Raw genomic sequence first — 16,428 nt, forward strand, 5'->3', positions numbered from 1 at the left:
CTATACCGTTTTAGATTTAAATCTTACCTTGAGCATCCAGGCTCTCTCCCTGACTGACGAGATGAATTGTACCGCTGAGGAATGGGATACTGGGAGAGGGGGGAAAAAAAAGAAGAAAGGAAAAGAATACTTAATAGGATGAAAACATAGGAGCAAAGGACTTTAACGTAGTTCGTTAGGTGTGGTTAGTAATGGAAAGAGAAATCAAAGCACATACACAACATCAAAATTCAGTTGGTTTTACCATAGGAGAGAGATTAAGTTAGCCAAGGCATTTGGTTCTCTCTCTCTCTCTCTCTCTCTCTCTATATATGAAATCAACTTTGAGGTTGATTATGGCTTGTGAACAGTATCATGTCAGTTTTATGAAGATAATTTTTTCTTTTTACCTTTCTCCCTGATAGTCTGATGTGATGAGAATTCACGTGTTAGCAAATAACCCCCAGAAGGAGGACCTCTGAGCGGGACAGCAAAGGCCAACATTATAGAGTATCAGCTTCCTTAACCTCAGGTTTATTGGCAGGTTTTACACCTGGTACCAACACGGTCTTATTCCAATCAGAAGATTTTTGAGAGGACAGGCATTCTAAACAATGCCAGGATCAAACTTCAAAACTATACGCACCAACAAGTGACAATTTCCTTTATGTGCATTAGCTCTTGTTCTTCAAAACATGCCCTGGCTAAGTGAGAAATAAACTAAGGAAAGACAATTCTCGAGGCTAAGAAATGTGTCTGAGCTCCAGATTTTTACGGTCCAGTGTGAGGGTGGGAAGTGGATGGTTCCTGGGGAGGCCGCTTACGGCTCATGCAGATGTTGATTAAAGGAAAAAAAAAAGACCCAAATGCATACGTATACCAGCCTTAATGGTCTTCTCACCACCCCAAGAAACAAATCAGAAATGACTGCTGCCTTCTACCTAGGTGCTCACCCAGCCCATTACTCTTCTAAAATTGTCCTAGAACAGAAAACACAAATGCCTTTGGTGCCTATTTGTGTGTGTGTGTGTGTGTGTGTGTGTGTGTTTTAAGTCAATTGCTTAAAAATATTTGTGGTAGACCCAATGCAAGGTGATCTCCAGAACTGTGTCTGGAGCTGTTGCTGCATGAATTTTTTTTTTTTTTTTTTAAGAAAAGAGGAAGGCCTTTTATACCTTTTCTATAAGGGAAAGAAGAGATAGATTAATTTCTATATATCTAATTTCTGTAAGGGAAAGAGGAGATAGATAAATTTCTTCTGACAGAATTTCTTCACATAGTTTAGAGAAGTTAATGTCCTAGCTCTTTTAAATCTTTTCATAATTTAATGACAGTTGATAGTCAAATAAAAAAATCCATTCCTACCCATATCATTTTCCTAAGTCCGTAAATCTTCCAGCAATGAACTGAATTACAACAGAACTTTCATTTGCCATGGTTATTGAACTAGTACTCAGTAGCTGTGTTATCAGGGAAAGTACTGGCCACCAAGTTAGGAAGAGTACACGGTTCCTAGTTTACCTATCAAATAGATAATTCATCCTTAAAAAATTCAGGATTGGCTATATACAATTGGCCCTTTCTGTTGTCTGACAATGGGCCGTTGCTTGTTTTTCAGCAGCTGTAATGGATCAGTTTGAAGAATGGGATCATTTATTGAAAAGCCTTTGCACAAGTCATTTCACATATTTTATCCAATTTAATTTCCAAAACCTTAATACAAATAAAGAAACTGAGGTTCAGAGTAATGGAGCAAGGGGCCCATATTGTGCATCGAGAAAGTGACAGCTTCTAGGAGTCGGACGGACGCCACATCTCTGTAAAAGCTAGATCTTCGCTATAGATCTGAAACCCCTGGAGAGTCTTTGGTCTGCTCAAGAAGGCACAGCCTGGCAAGGGTGGAAACATAAGCCCCGCCCCCTGCCCCCTGCCAGTGGGGGTGGCAGGTAAGGCAGTTTTGTCTTTGATGTTTGACACTGGCAAGGCAGTTCTCCAAAAGTCTCACATTTAATATAAAAATTAAAAATGGAGCATGGGGAGCACCTGGGTGGCTCAGTGGGTTAAAGCTTCTACCTTGGGCTCAGGTCATGATCTCAGGGTCCTGGGATCAAGACCTGCATCAGGCTCTAGGCTCGGCAGGGAGCCTGCTTCTCCCTCTCTGTCTGCCTACTTGTGATCTCTGTCTGTCAAATAAATAAATAAAATCTTAAAAAAAAAAAAAAAGGAGCATGGGGGACCCCTGGGTGGCACAGTTGGTTAAGTGGCCAACTCCTGGTTTTTGCTCAGATTTGATCCTCAGGGTGGTGAGATCAAGCCTTCGTCTGGCTCCACTCATGCTCTCTTTCATGTTCTCTAATAAATAAATCTTTAAATAAAAAAATGGAACATGGTATAAATATAAAATACAAAGCTATGAAAAACAAAGAAAATCTTTGAGACGTGGGGCCTCGCAAAGAGTTCTTAGCCTTGACACCAAAAACACAATCCATAAAAGGGATAAATTGGACTTTCTCAAAATTAAGAACTTTTGTCCCTGTGAAGTAGATGCAAATATGAGGGATAAATTAGGAGAAAATATTTGCAAACTACTTATCTGACAGAGGACCAGTTTCTAGAATATATAACAAGCTCTGAAAACTCAACAGTTAAAAAATTCCATTGGAAAGTGGGCAAAAGACATGAAGAGACATTTAGCTGAAGAGGATACGCGAATAGTCAAAAAGCACATGAAATGATATTTAATATCCTTAGCCATTAGGTAGGTGAAAATTAAAGACCATAATGAAATAGCACTATACACTTAGAAGAATGGCTAAAATAGAGAGGTGAAACATTGATAAGGAATTAGAGCACTCACATTACTTGTGAGGATGTAGGATGGCTCTGCTACTCTGGCAAAAAAAAATTTTTTTTTTAACGTGCAACTACCATACAACCCACCAATTGTACATCTTGGCATTTTTCAAATGAAAATTTATATTTATAGCAGGGTGTGTGTGTGTGTGTATGTGTGTGTGTTATTGTTGTTGTTGTTGCTGCTGCTGCTGTTTTTCTTAGCAGTCAAAATCAGAGACAACCCAGATGTCCTTCAACAGGTTAATGGTTAAGCCAACTGTGGCATACCCTTTTACTACAGTAAATAAAAAAATAACTATTGATACACACAACAGCCAGGATCAACCTCCAGAGAATTATCCTGAGGGGCAAAGGCCAGTCCCAAAAGGTCATATATCATATGATTACATTTATCTAACAGTCTTGAAATGAGAAAACTGTAGAAATGGAGCACAGGTTAATGGCTGTAGGAGTAGGGAGGAGTCGGGGGGAGCATTGGAGGAGTAGGGGGAGGAGGGTGTGATCATCAAAGGGCAACACTAAGCTTGAACACTAATCCTTGTCAATATCCTGGTTGTAACCAATTTGTGAGATGTTATTGTGGAGGGGGAAGAAGTGACTCAAAGGCACATGAGAAAGCTCCATATGGTTTCTTACAACTACATATTCACCTACAGTGATCTAAAAACCAAGTTTAATTTAAAAAAAGATTGGACAACAACGACAGTGGAGCAAGAATCTCTTATTTTTTTACTTTTCCAGAGATAAACAAAAGCTCTGGGCCCCTGGGTGGCTCAGTGGGTTAAGCCTCTGCCTTTGGCTCAGGTCATGATCTCAGAGTCCTGGGATTGAGTCTCGCATCTCTCTGCTCAGCAGGGAGCCTAAATTTCCCCCCCCTCCACCTGCCTCTCTGCCTACTTGTGATCTCTCTCTCTGTCAAATAATTAAATAAAATCTTAAAAAAAAAAAAAAAAAAAAGCTCTGAGACAGTGGGCAAGATGGGGTGGTGACTTTGCCCCACTTTTTTACAGATCCAAGAAAAAATATTTCTAGCATCCAGGATTCTAGCATTTGGAAACCTCTACTGACAGTCTTCTGTCCAGTCTTGCCTATCGGAGAATTCTCTGCAGTTATCCCCTCTTTCCTCCATGTCAAACTTTCTAAATTTTCATTAAAAGTCAAAATAGAGGGCCTGAGTGGCCAGTTGGTTGAGTGGCTGCCGTCAACCCAGATCATGATCCTGGAATCCCGGGAGACAGCCCTGCATGGGGCTCCCTGCTCAGCAGGGGGTCTGCTTCTCCCTCTGACCTTCCTCCTCTCATGTTCTCTCGCTCTCATTCTCTCTCTTCAACAAATAAACAAACGAATAAGTAAATAAATAAAATCTTCTAAAAAAGTCAAAATAGATACAAATACACTGAAGACCAGAAGGAACTTCAAAGTAGCAGTTTGATAGTTTTGCATATTTAAAAGGATCTCTGATAGCTTTGAGTTGATGTTATGCAAGAACGTCCCCCAATCCTCACCCTTACTGGTCCAGGTCTAGCATTTCATCCCGCGTGGCTCTTACGGGTGACAAGGCAGGCAGGTATGCTCTATTCTGAACTGGGCCACACTGAAGAAGGTAGAACTGTCCTCACCCCCACACAGAGAGGAGCATGTAGAGTCTTCCTTCATGTTAGGAAAGACCCTGTCGACTTTCACTCTTCCTATTTTGAGCGCTACGCAGCTCCTCAGAAAGCCAGCCCCTTCTCTAGTTTACTGGCTTCAACTGAAAAGACCAAGTTTCTTTGTTAGAAACAGAGTCACAACATGGCCACACTCTTTAACAAAGCACATTCTCTGTTGCTACAAAAGTCCATTCTCCTTCGTCCTCTGGACATATCAGATGCTCTTTCTTTGAACAAACTCAGAATTCTGACATCCCATGGGTAGAGCCCAGAACATCTGTCCTAGATTGAGAGCCCTACCCTGTCCCCCACCCAAGACTGCTTCCACCTCCGGAGGTAAATCCGGCACATAGGAGACAGCAGAATGAAGAAAGGGTTGCAAAGATTTTCTAGTTATGCCCACCATTGGAAGAAGATCTGGCTTTTCCTTCGGTGCTATGTATTTAGCCAGTGAGGTTTCTGACCATGCAAGGTTAAAGCCTTTTCCTCATAAAAGGCTTTAACCTTAAACCAGTTGCTCCTGGCTTTTCCAAGAAGGGAACCCCACTGGGATGTGAACCAAGGTTTTCTCCCCTCAGGAGTTGACTAAATTCTCTTTGGACCTTCAAAATGAGCTGTATCCTGAATTCCAAACTCCCTGCGGGTGCTTGCAGATATGCAATCCTTCCAGTTGTAGATCACATTCTTTAGGATGGGAGCGCCACAGCTTTCTAGGAAGAATGCAGCTCATAAACGTTAACAGGTCACAGGCTACTAATCCTTCGGCTGATCCTACTCCATATTAGTCTTCTGGAGAGCCCTTCCTCGGCCAAGCACCAGCTCAATTAGTGGCCTGGGTTGGGTGGGCTGGGCTCTGAGCCATTCCCAGGGCGGCAGAGGGAGCGGAGAGCCTGCCTGGTTTAACTTCCCCGGGGAACTAGCAGGCAGGATTGCCGGGAAGCACAGAGCTGAGCACGCACCAGGAAACCAAAACCAAATGAGATTATCCATCGAGTAAGGGAGGTCAAATTACACTGAATCTTGGGCATTGAGTGTGGGACAATGCATTCCTCTCCTTAAGCAAGCCAGACTACAAAATGACCCGTATTGTATATTTAAGGGCTTTGAAAAATTATAGCCGGCTGATAAAGGGATTTTGATGGTATACATTAAGAATGGTAATGATGTTATAAACTTCTTTTGGTCGTGTGATTTAGGCTTCTATAAAAATAAAGTATAATCCCCCCAAATTGTCTAAAGTCATAGCTATAATAAAACAGAAATTCAGTTATTTTCATACAAACTGAGCCTCATCCCCCTCTCAGAATCCTCCTTTTTCCATCTGTTACTTCCCATGCAAACCAGGATTAAAATAATTTGAGATTGCCCTTTCTATTCTAGAATAGAATATCCACCATGCCAAAGGCACAAAAGTAAAATTAAAAAGACAGACGTGAGACAAACTACACGAGAAATAGCCTGTGTATTAATTCTGTGACTATTTTTAATAATTACTTATCCTTTTATTGGTGTTTAATCAGAGATCCCGGAAAATAGTTGGCGCCTTTCCTCACAAGTATGACCGATAATGAAATGTAGCAGAATGTTCACGAAGCAGGCAAGCAGCGCAGTGACTGGGATCAGATTCACTTTGAGCCCAGTGTCCAAATTTAGCGTTCAGGTTATCATGGAAATGAAATTCTTACTTTGCACGTGTCCTATCTATATTATCGTCTTACTCCTTTGACTGTCCAAAGCAGCAGCACAGGAATAGAGGAGAAGTGTTGAAAGGGTCATAGGAGATTTGAACAAGACTTTGGCTGTGGCAGGAGGGTTGTTAGGACACTGGGTATCCAGGGTTGCTAAGACCTCCCTCCAAAGATGGATAAGCATGTCCAACTGTAGTGTCATGTGGGAAGGTTTTCACACTAACATTTTCAGTAGTCTGTTACAAAGTGTGAAGTGGATGGAATTTATTGAAATATTCAGGATTATTCGCATAGCTTCTATCCTTAAGTTTTCTGTTGGGACTAGTGTGCACCCTGTGATAACCACCAACACGGTTTTGGGGGGTGCTGCTGTGGGGTTCAAGAAGAGTACCACTTACAAAACATTTGGGGGAAATTTATGCTGAATTCCAGTCACCTGGGAAAGAGTGCTGCCCCAGAGCAGAAGCACCAGTTACATTGTTGTGGATAAAACTTGGGGCGGGGGGTGGGAACAAAACCCCAATCTATTATGGGAAATATATCCAGGCAAAATACCCAACTTGAAATATTTTTTTTTAAAGATTTATTTACTTGACACAGTGAGAAAGCACAAGCATGAGGAGAGGCAGCGAGAGGGAGAAGTAGGCTCCCTGTTGAACAGGGTTGAACAGGGATCCTCATTTGGGACTCGATCCCAGGACTGAGAGATCATGACCGGAGCTGAAGGCAGCTGCTTAGCTGACTGCGCCACTCAGGTGCCCCTCCAACTTGAAAGGTTTCTTAAAACCTTCTCTTTAGGGGTGCTTGGGTCACTCAGTCATTAAACATCATCATTTGGCTCAGGTCTTAATCCCAGGGTCCTGGGATGGAGCCCCACACTGGGTCTCCTGCTCAGTGCTCACTTATCTCCCCTCACTGGTACATGCTTGCATGAGCACTTTCTCTCTCAAATGAATGAAATCTTTAAAAAATTTAAATACTAAGAGATAGATTTTGTCTGTTAGGGTTGAGATTTAGAGGGTAACAAACCAATGCAATTTTTAGGTTTTGTTTCCATTGAGAGTGCATCATCCAGTCCAACTGAACAAACACATCACAGGGAGGTGCCTGGGTGGCTCAGTTATTAAGTGTCTGCTTTCGGCTCAGGTCATGATCCCAGGGTCCTGGGATGGAGCTCCACATTGGGAGTTCCCCTGTTCAGTGGGAAGCCTGCTTCTCCCTCTCCCGTTCCTCCTGCTTGTATTCTCCTCTCTTGCTGTCTCTGTCAAATAAATAAAATCTTTGGGGAAAAAAACAAAAGAAAACAAAAAAACAACACATCACAGGGCACCCATGGGCTGAGATGTAGGGATAGAAGAATGAGCAAGGTGAGCCTTGTCCTCCTAACTGGTCAGTTATAACTGCCTCCCCCTTTTCGCATAACCCCAGAAAAAAAAGAGTAATTGTGGAAGCTTGTTTATTGTAGGAGATCCCATAGCTGATAAAGGCCAGAGCTGGGACACGAACTCTGGTCTTCTGAGTCCAAATCACATGCTTTCTCTATGGGTTCACTTTGACCCATTTTCCCTTTCTCTTGCCTTCTATCAGGCTTTCTTTGCATATTAAGATTGCCTATTTTTGAAGCAACAAAACACCAGATTTTGATCTTCATCAAGTGTTTTTTAGACGCAGTTCCTATCTATTCATTTGTCCAACACTGAGCACCTAAGCACAAGTTACCACATATCTGCAGCTAGTGTATGGGAGGCACGGGCTGAAGTACGTTGCCTGGGTCAGCTCACTGACTTCCCATGGTTAACCCGCTGAGGGAGGCGATTTCTTATTCTCATCTTGCAGATCCTGTGAAGAGAGGCTTGTGGAAGGGCTGGGACTTTGGCCTTCAGAGCAGGAGTTCATGGACACCCTGTTATGCATCTGGTATATCTGAGAGAAGGTTGGGTGTCTCAAGGGTGAGCAGTGCACCCTGTAGCCAGCAAGGAGCTCACGGATACCAATTACTACACCACCAGGGCAAACATATCGACAGGGAAGCGAAGAACAACAGGGAAAGACTTAGGACTGCTGCCCCTTTGGAGACAGGAGACGTAGGATTTAAAAGCCATTTCTGTTTTCCTCATTCAGAAAATTAGAGGAAGATAAATATTTTATCTCTCAGTTTCCTTCATGGCAGTGCTTTTCAGATTTTGCATCTGCAGAAAATCTTAAAATTCAGATTATGATTCAGTAGTCTAAAATTCTTTCTAGAAACTTCTAGATGCTGCTGGTCTGGGAACCACACCAAGGGGCAAGGCCATGATCTGTTTTCAGAGCTCTTCCCACAGTCTGCTATGTGGTAATCAGGCCTGAACTTAGTGTGATGGGGCATTCACTCAGAGGATCCCAAATGAAGTCAACTCATTTATCTTGCTACCAAGGATGGAACAAAGCAAAATTAAGGAGCTGAAATCCATTCTTGGAGCACATTTTCCCTTGCTTCTCCTCTCTCCCCACATCCCTAATTCCCCAGTGGTCATGTACTCATCCAGAGTTTCAGGTCCTTAGGGAAAGTTCCCTGCTTTTTAATATGTTAAGCACTTAATTAACTCATGTGTGCAAATATGTTGGGGAGTACTAATCACAAACATGTTATTTCTTCTCTGCTCACCTAAACGGCTGGTTCTGGATCTTGCTACACTGGCACCCTCACTGAGGCCACTTACTTTCCTTCGCATAGGAAACAGACTCAGTGGAGTTTACCACACAGGCATCCAGTGTGTTTGAGAGATAGAAGAATGCTCAGATGAACTACCAAGTAGTTTCTCAAAAAAGGAGGAAAAACTTAAGCAATTTGCAAAAGCAGGATGCCTTGGTGTCTCAGTCAGTTAAGCATCTGCCTATGGCTCAGGTCACGATCCTGGGGTCCTGGGATCAAGTCTCACATCTGGTTCCTAGCTCAGAGGGAGCCTGCTTCTCCCTCTGCCTGCAGTTCCCCCTGCTTGTGCTGACAAATAAAATCTTAAAAAAAAAAAAAAAAAAAAAAGGTTTGCCAAAGCTAAATATTTCAGCAAACTCTAGTATACCTGAACTATCATTCTGCTTCAAAGTAGCAGGTTAGGCTTTTGAGATCGCCTTCACTTTTTTTTTTCCCTTAAAGATTTATTTATTTGACAGACAGAGATCACAAGTAGGCAGAGAAGCAGGCAGAGAGAGAGGAGGAAGCAGGCTCACCGCTGAGCAGAAAGCCCAGTGCAGGGCTCGATCCCAGGACCCTGGGATCATGACCTGAGCTGAAGGCAGAGGCTTTACCCACTGAGCCACCCAGGTGCCCCTTGCCATTGCTTTCTAACAACACTTCCAGATAAGTCCTGAGGACTTTTCTATGTGCACTTGCATTTTCAAACTGAGGGAAACGAAGGGACCATTGATGCCAGAACTTGCAGTCCTCGGCTGTACTGGGCTCTGTATCCAAAGTGGATTTATCAGCCCTCTTTCTTTCTTTCTTTTTTTTTTTTTTTTGAGACACCATGCATCTTCCCATGGAGGTCGTTACAATTTAATGGCTTTAGGGGTTGTATGGGCCTTTAAGAGCTACTTGGGGAATCCAACTATCCTCTGTAAACCTGCCTGCTGCACAGAGCATGGCACCTGGCGTGAACTTCCCTGGGGCTGAGGTTTTCTCCCTGACGTGACTGTGGATATACCGTCTAAACTCGGGGCTCCAGCTCCAAGTGTTCTGTCAAGTGCAGTTTGAGTGTTGCTGCTCTGTATAAGAATTCTTCAGCTATGGCAGATTTCTGTGTAAACGGAAAACCCTTGTGTTCATCATCACGATTTGAACACATCTCCCTTGTCAAGTGGATCTGAGTTTTAGTTATAGGATGAGGAAATGTCCATGTAGAATCAACCCTGGAGAAAACCAATGGCTTAGAATGGGAGAGAATGCCCACCTGAAGGGCTCTTGTGGATGTGGCCTTGAGCATGACCTTCATATGGCCCCTATGAAGCCTATCTGTTGCCTTTTCTATAGTCTGTGACCTCAGCAAACTCCGTGGTTTGATCACCATCTCTAAAGGTAGGCAGTGGAGGGGGACGGGGAACAGAAAAGAACAAAACAATCTTTAGACAACAAGCAGAACCTTTCCTATTCACTTTAGGGTTGAATGCTAGCTAGCTCAAGTTGTTGGTATCTTCATGCTTTATAGACATTGCACTTAAAGTAGGGCTTAAAGATTCTTACCTCTTTCCAATCTTTTAGGTCCTCCCTAGAGAAACAAGCTTTTGTGCCTTCTTGTTCCTTCCTATCCCACAAGGTACTTCCTTTTTGCTCCCCATGGGGACAGCTCATGCTTCCCTGAGTCTTCCTAGAAGCACCACGTGCTTGAACACCAGGAAGATTCAGGGCTCTTCTTTCTGCCTGTATTTGGGGTCAGCTCAGTACAACCCCCTGCTGTACTGGGTCAGTCATCCTGCTTTTCCACGTCTTCCCTGCTCTCTAACAGAGGAAGACATAGAAGCTCTCCAGCCTAGGCCAGTGGATGGAGAGAAGACAGAATGCTAACAACTACATTTACAGGGGAAAAGTGAGCTCAGCAGGGTATCCAAGTGGATGCTCTTTAAAACGTGTCTGCTCTTCCAAAAATCACAGCACTTCCCTATTTTGAGCGACAATGGCATTCTTCATATGTTAAGTGGAAGTCTGAATCCTACCACTACCACCCTCAGTGACTCAAATCATTCAGTGTGCTACTGTACTATCAAAATGATGTATTTTCCTCATGTGTTGAAAACCTTATGGAGGCTTTGAGAGGAAAAAGTCCAGTTCCCATTACATTTTCTATTCTATTTTATTCTAAGGAAGATGGATTGACAACTAGCTTCTGGAGTGCTGACATTTCTCATGGGGAAAGCAGAAGTAAAAGGTAAGACAACCCCCCGGCTGAGGAGGCTAGAGGTCACACATGGATTGAAGTGTTTTGGGACTGCACTTAAAGCAGAGCTGGGATAAGGCCCAGGCCCTCCTACAATCAATTTAAGTTGACTCGTTCATAAGAAGAGGTGGAATAGAGGGGCGCCTGGGTGGCTCAGTGGGTTAAGCCTCTGCCTTTGGCTTAGGTCATGATCCCAGGGTCCTGGGATCAAGCCCCGCATCAGGCTCTCTGCTCAGCGGGGAGCCTGCTTCCCCCCTCTCTCTGCCTCTCTGCCTACTTGTCATCTCTGTCAAATAAATAAATAAAATCTTAAAAAAAAAAAAAAAAGAAAGAAAAGAAGAGCAGGAATGGTGTTGTGCCTAACTTGCAAAGATTTTAAAAGAAGATCATTGTTTAAGGGGATAGAGACAAACATTCTTTGTCTTGACTCCTGAATCATGCTTATTTTTTTTTTTTTTTTTTGAATGTTTTGGTAGAGGTTGCTGCTTCCTCTTGGTTGGACTGTCAGTTCTCTAATACGTTAAATGTTTGAAATGGAATTTTAACGTCCTCTTCATTTTTTAATCTATAGAGTCTCTATTCCTGATCATTATTAGACAGTTTGGCTAGTTTTTTTCAGAGAGGGGAGTCAGAATATAAAAGTCTCCCAAAGGCACACAGAATTAACAAACAGCAAAGTTATTAACTACTTAACATTTACAGACAAACGCCCCCAAATGCAAAAAAACAACAAAAAAAAATGCACATGGCTTTCCGATTCTAAGAGCGAGGCTGACAACACTAAACTTCTCAAGAATAGGGTGTTTAAAATCTCATTCCTTTGGGATGGGCCACAAACCCCGTGGGAAAATATGACTCAAATGGACTTCGGCTTGAGATCACAGCGAATGGAACACAATTGTTCTTCTCGTCCTGCATGGCTCACCTGCGTCAGATTGCGCAACAAGGTATGCTCTGGAGGTGTCAGAGGGTTCCTAAAAACCCCACCCAAGCTCCCTGTCTGGGCAAATTACTGTGAATAGCATCACCGCAGACACTCACATAGGCAGCTTAGGACAGAAAACCAGCTTAAGACACCCTTCTGCAAGAGAAATCAGACTCAGAATCACGGCTCAGCTTAAGCTGGTGTCCATGGTGATGGGTGGGCACAGCGACAGGCTCCCAAAGGGGAGGAGAAGCCACACATTCTTGAATATAGTTATACTCCTCGTGCTCCATGAGGCTAATTGTGAGAGTCATTGGTAAGCAGTACCAGGAGCCTCTTGTTCCTTTCAAATAAGACAAACAATAGCCTTGCAGGACAGACATTTCTTGTTTCTGGGTACAACTTGATTCCAAAGCCCTAATCAGTCTTCTGCTAATTCAAAACAGCAGGCTTCTGGGCTCAGCCTCCCTCTATCAGATTGTCCACTCGAACTCACAAAACGTTCCTGCCACAATGAAAGGACCAAGTGGTTCCTGAACACAGAGGAGGCTCCCTCCAGATCTGCTGTTTAACTTCAGTAGGAGTTCAAAAACCTTGGTGTAGAAGGACCTGAACTTTGTCTACAGTTAAAACAGTATCTGGGAGAAACAAACAAACAAAACGACCAAAAAACCCCAGCCTGTCAGTGGTTGGCTTTGAAAGGAGAACTGATGAAAAGGCAGGATGAAGGTAGAGTCCTACCTTCAGATTTTTATGGACTTTTTTTTTTTTTTTTAAATGAAAAAGCAACCTATGGTAGGATTCAGGATAAAACCTACTGTAACATCTGCCAGGATTAGAAGCTGTTTTGTAGCATTCCACCATTTAACTTCCCTAAAACCTACTAGAGCACCCTATCTGATCTGTCAGAGAACCCTTATCTCTAGATCTTATGAAACGCTTACCAAAATCTGCCAGCTGCTCAACCTCTATGCCAAGTGTGAAGTGTAGGTTCTCTCAGAGATATTGGTAGCAGATATTCAATACTTTAACCCAAAAGGATCAAGCTCCAACAGTGGACTTCCAGAAATTATTCGCAGAGAGAGAAGCATTTCTTCCCCCCTCCAACTCCCAATGCGTTTCCCACAGTAAAGACCACAATTATAGGGCTCTCCCAAACTGTGGACCAGTGACCCAGACAGTCCTACCTGACGACCCACTTTTCTCAGCACGGACGAAAATTTTCACCTGTATTTTTGTTTCATCTACAGAGCCGCGGTGTCAGAAAAAGGATAAAACAACTCTAAAAATGGAAGCTTACGTGCTAAGTGCGCACTCGAACCCGGGGACGTGAGGAGCCACAGGAGTCCATCCCCATCTCCAACCAATTTTTGAGCTGGGGAGGCCCACGTGTGGGGAATTAAAGGCAAACCGCAGTGAGTCGCCTGACCTATCCTGGACGGGTGGGCGGGCCTGTGGGAGGTGGGGGAGGTCACGGTTAGGAGGTTCAGGTTCGGAGAGGTTTTCCAGAACAATCTTCCTCAAATGTTAATCCATGACACCTGAGCATCTTACAGCAGTAGGGATTCTGATTGAGAATGTGTGGGACGGAGACAGAGCTTCGGCATTTATATGAAGCTCCCAGGTGATGCAGAAGCCACTGGTCGGAGCGCGCTCCCAGCGGCAAGGACCTGGAGGAAGTCCCACCTGAGCTAAGACAAAGGCTGAGCCTGACTTCACTATGGAAGGAAAGACAGAAAGACTTCCCCGGCAGAAAAACGTGCGAAGACACTGAACCTAGAAACATTAGGCTGGCTGTGGGAAATAAAATCCAACATGCTATGGAAAATGTTCATGTGAAATATTGTTGAGTGTGATTACAGGCAATAAGAGCTTTACACAAAAAAGGAAAAAAAAAATTTTTTTTTTTTAATACTTGAACAGAGGTAGAAAGATTATAAGGGCCTCCCCTCTTTTGTCTCCCCCATTTTCAAACTCTCACTAATGTGTCTTATGTTGTATTTATTTATTTATTAAATTTAGCTTTATTAAGATCTAACCTTGGAGCGCCTGGGTGGCTCAGTGGTTGGTTAAGCCTCTGCCTTCAGCTCAGGTCATGATCTCAGGGTCCAGGGATCGAGCTCTCTGCTTCCTGGGGAGCCTGCTTCCCACCACCCCTCTCTCTGCCTGCCTCTCTACCTGCTTGTGATCTCTGTCAAATAAATAAATAAAATCTTTAAAAAAAAAATGGAACTCTTAAAATTCCTGATGCATAAATGGAACTCTTAATTTTAAGATCACCTTGCTTCCAAATTAGATGTGTTGCAGGAAAATACATAGATCATATTTGTTCTATTGTCAGCCATATGTGAAAACCATTAAACAAACCTTATGACTGTGTCACTACATAATACAGTTCTCATAAAGACTCACATGTTCTCTGAGTCTTACAAGAATCCTGTGAGACAATGCCAGACTCCACCGTCTCTACTGGGCAGAGGAGAAAACTTAATCTGAGGGATGTTGATTAAGGATGTAAAGTAACATCTTCAAAAAGTCACCCCGTCAGCAGTAGAACTAGTTTTTTTTTTTTAAGCATTTTTTTTTTAAATTTTATTTATTTATTTGACACAGACAGATCACAAGCAGGCAGAGAGGCAGGCAGAGAGAGAGAGAGAGGAGGAAGCAGGCTCCCCGCAGAGCAGAGAACCCGACGCGGGACTCGATCCCAGGACCCTGAGATCATGACCCGAGCCGAAGGCAGCGACTTAACCCACTGAGCCACCCAGGCACCCCTAGAACTAGTTTTAAGCATTAGGCTTTTCTGAGGTTTTTGTGCCAGTTCCAGAATTTTTTCTGCAATGCAACAGTGTAACTTTTTTTTTCTTTTTAAGATTTATGTATTTAGGGATGCCTGGGTGACTCAGTCAGTTAGGTGTCTGCCTTTGGCTCAGGTTATGATCCCAGGGTCTTGGGATCAAGTCCCATGTTGGGAATCCCTGCTCAGTGGGGGGTCTGCTTCTCTCTCTCCCTCTGCTCATGCATGTGCTCTCTCTGACAAATAAGTAAATAAAATCTTAAAAAAAAAAAAAGAGAGAGATTTATGTATTTATCTCGGGGGAGAGAGAGTCTTAAGCAGACACTGTGCTGGAGTGAGGAGCCTGACTCGGGGCTCTGTCTTACAACCCTGAGCTGAGCTTAGACCCCAGATCATGACCTGAGCTGAAACCAAGAGTTGATTTGCTTAACCGAGTGTCACCCAGGTGCCCCACAACACTGTAACTTCTAAAAAAATCAGGTGGGCAGGGATAAGGAAGTGAGGATTTCAAACTCAAAAAGGAATTAAAATCTATGGAAAGTTTTTTTTTTTTTTTTAAGATTTTATTTATTTATTTGAGAGAGAGTGAGAGAGAGCACGAGAGGGGAGAAAGTCAGAAGGAGAAGCAGACTCTCCAAGGAGCAGAGAGCCCGATGTGGGGCTCGATCCCAGGACCCTGGGATCATGACCTGAGCTGAAGGCAGTAGCTTAACCAACTGAGCCACCCAGGCGCCCCTATGGAAAGTTTTCTATGACTTTTTAAAGCTCAGAATTTCACAAGAGCAGTTGGGAATTTGCCATAGGCTCGAACTACATGCCCTCTGTTCTGTTTTAAAGGAGCCTGGATACAAACAGACACATGTGTGGTGTTGGCACATAAATATCTTATGAAACTTATAATACACGCAATGAAGAAACAAGAGATTTGCTGTATTCTGGGGGCCAGGAAGTGTGTGCCATTAAGTGAGTCCTTAATGAAGGACAAACCACAATGTTCTTTATAATAGGCTGTCCTGTTAGTCCTTATCAGAGCCTTTTTCAAATTCACATTTGTCTTCTTTTGTTGAATATATTCATTATAAAACAATAGTAGGAATGGTTGTTTAGTATCTTCATAAGAAGAAAATAGAAATAGTTGCATATTAAAGATATTTGATCAAAAGAAATGATTTCTTCTTAGGTGTTAACAAGAGTTTTGATAAGGATTACTTCAATCCGGTATTAAACCAAAAGGTCAATTTATGTGTGAACAAGTGAATCCTCTGCTTCAGGTTTTCTCAAACTTCCCTGTGCACAGGAATTTCCTCCAGGTGTTGTTAAAGGGAGGACTGAATGAGAAAGTCTGGGGTGGAGCCTGAATTCTGCATTTTAAGATACTCCTAAACGATGCCCAACTGTGGTTCTGGGACATTACATGAATAGACTTGGGAGGATTCATTGGAATGCCCTGCGAATGAACTTCCTTGGAATTACTCAAGATCAGGGGACTTTGATTAGTAATGTTTTGTGGACGTGGTTGATGCTTTCTCAAGTACTCCACTAGCTAATAATTTACCTATCAATGTATCTATTCTATTAGAAGGTCTGTGAAAGAATAGAAAGTGCTGTGAAGTGTGTAAACCTGGCA

The 16,428-nt window shown here is 43.0% G+C and overlaps 1 protein-coding gene across 6 annotated transcripts in view; it reads right to left on the reverse strand.

Annotated features, from left to right (window-relative positions):
* MAPRE2 (microtubule associated protein RP/EB family member 2) overlaps positions 1–16,428 on the reverse strand; it is a 197,030-nt gene that overhangs the window by 128,064 nt on the left and 52,538 nt on the right. For 5 of the 6 annotated variants that reach the window (XM_082699580.1, XM_082699584.1, XM_082699583.1 and 2 more), the window contains one exon: positions 28–89. In XM_082699580.1, the coding sequence (XP_082555706.1) occupies positions 28–89 (62 nt within the window). Of the gene's footprint in view, positions 1–27; positions 90–2,836; positions 2,866–16,428 lie in introns of those variants that run through there. The other variant, XM_082699585.1, reaches the window with a different exon arrangement.

Source organism: Mustela nivalis (assembly GCF_964662115.1).
Source record: "Mustela nivalis genome assembly, chromosome: 14".
NCBI lineage: Eukaryota > Metazoa > Chordata > Mammalia > Carnivora > Mustelidae > Mustela > Mustela nivalis.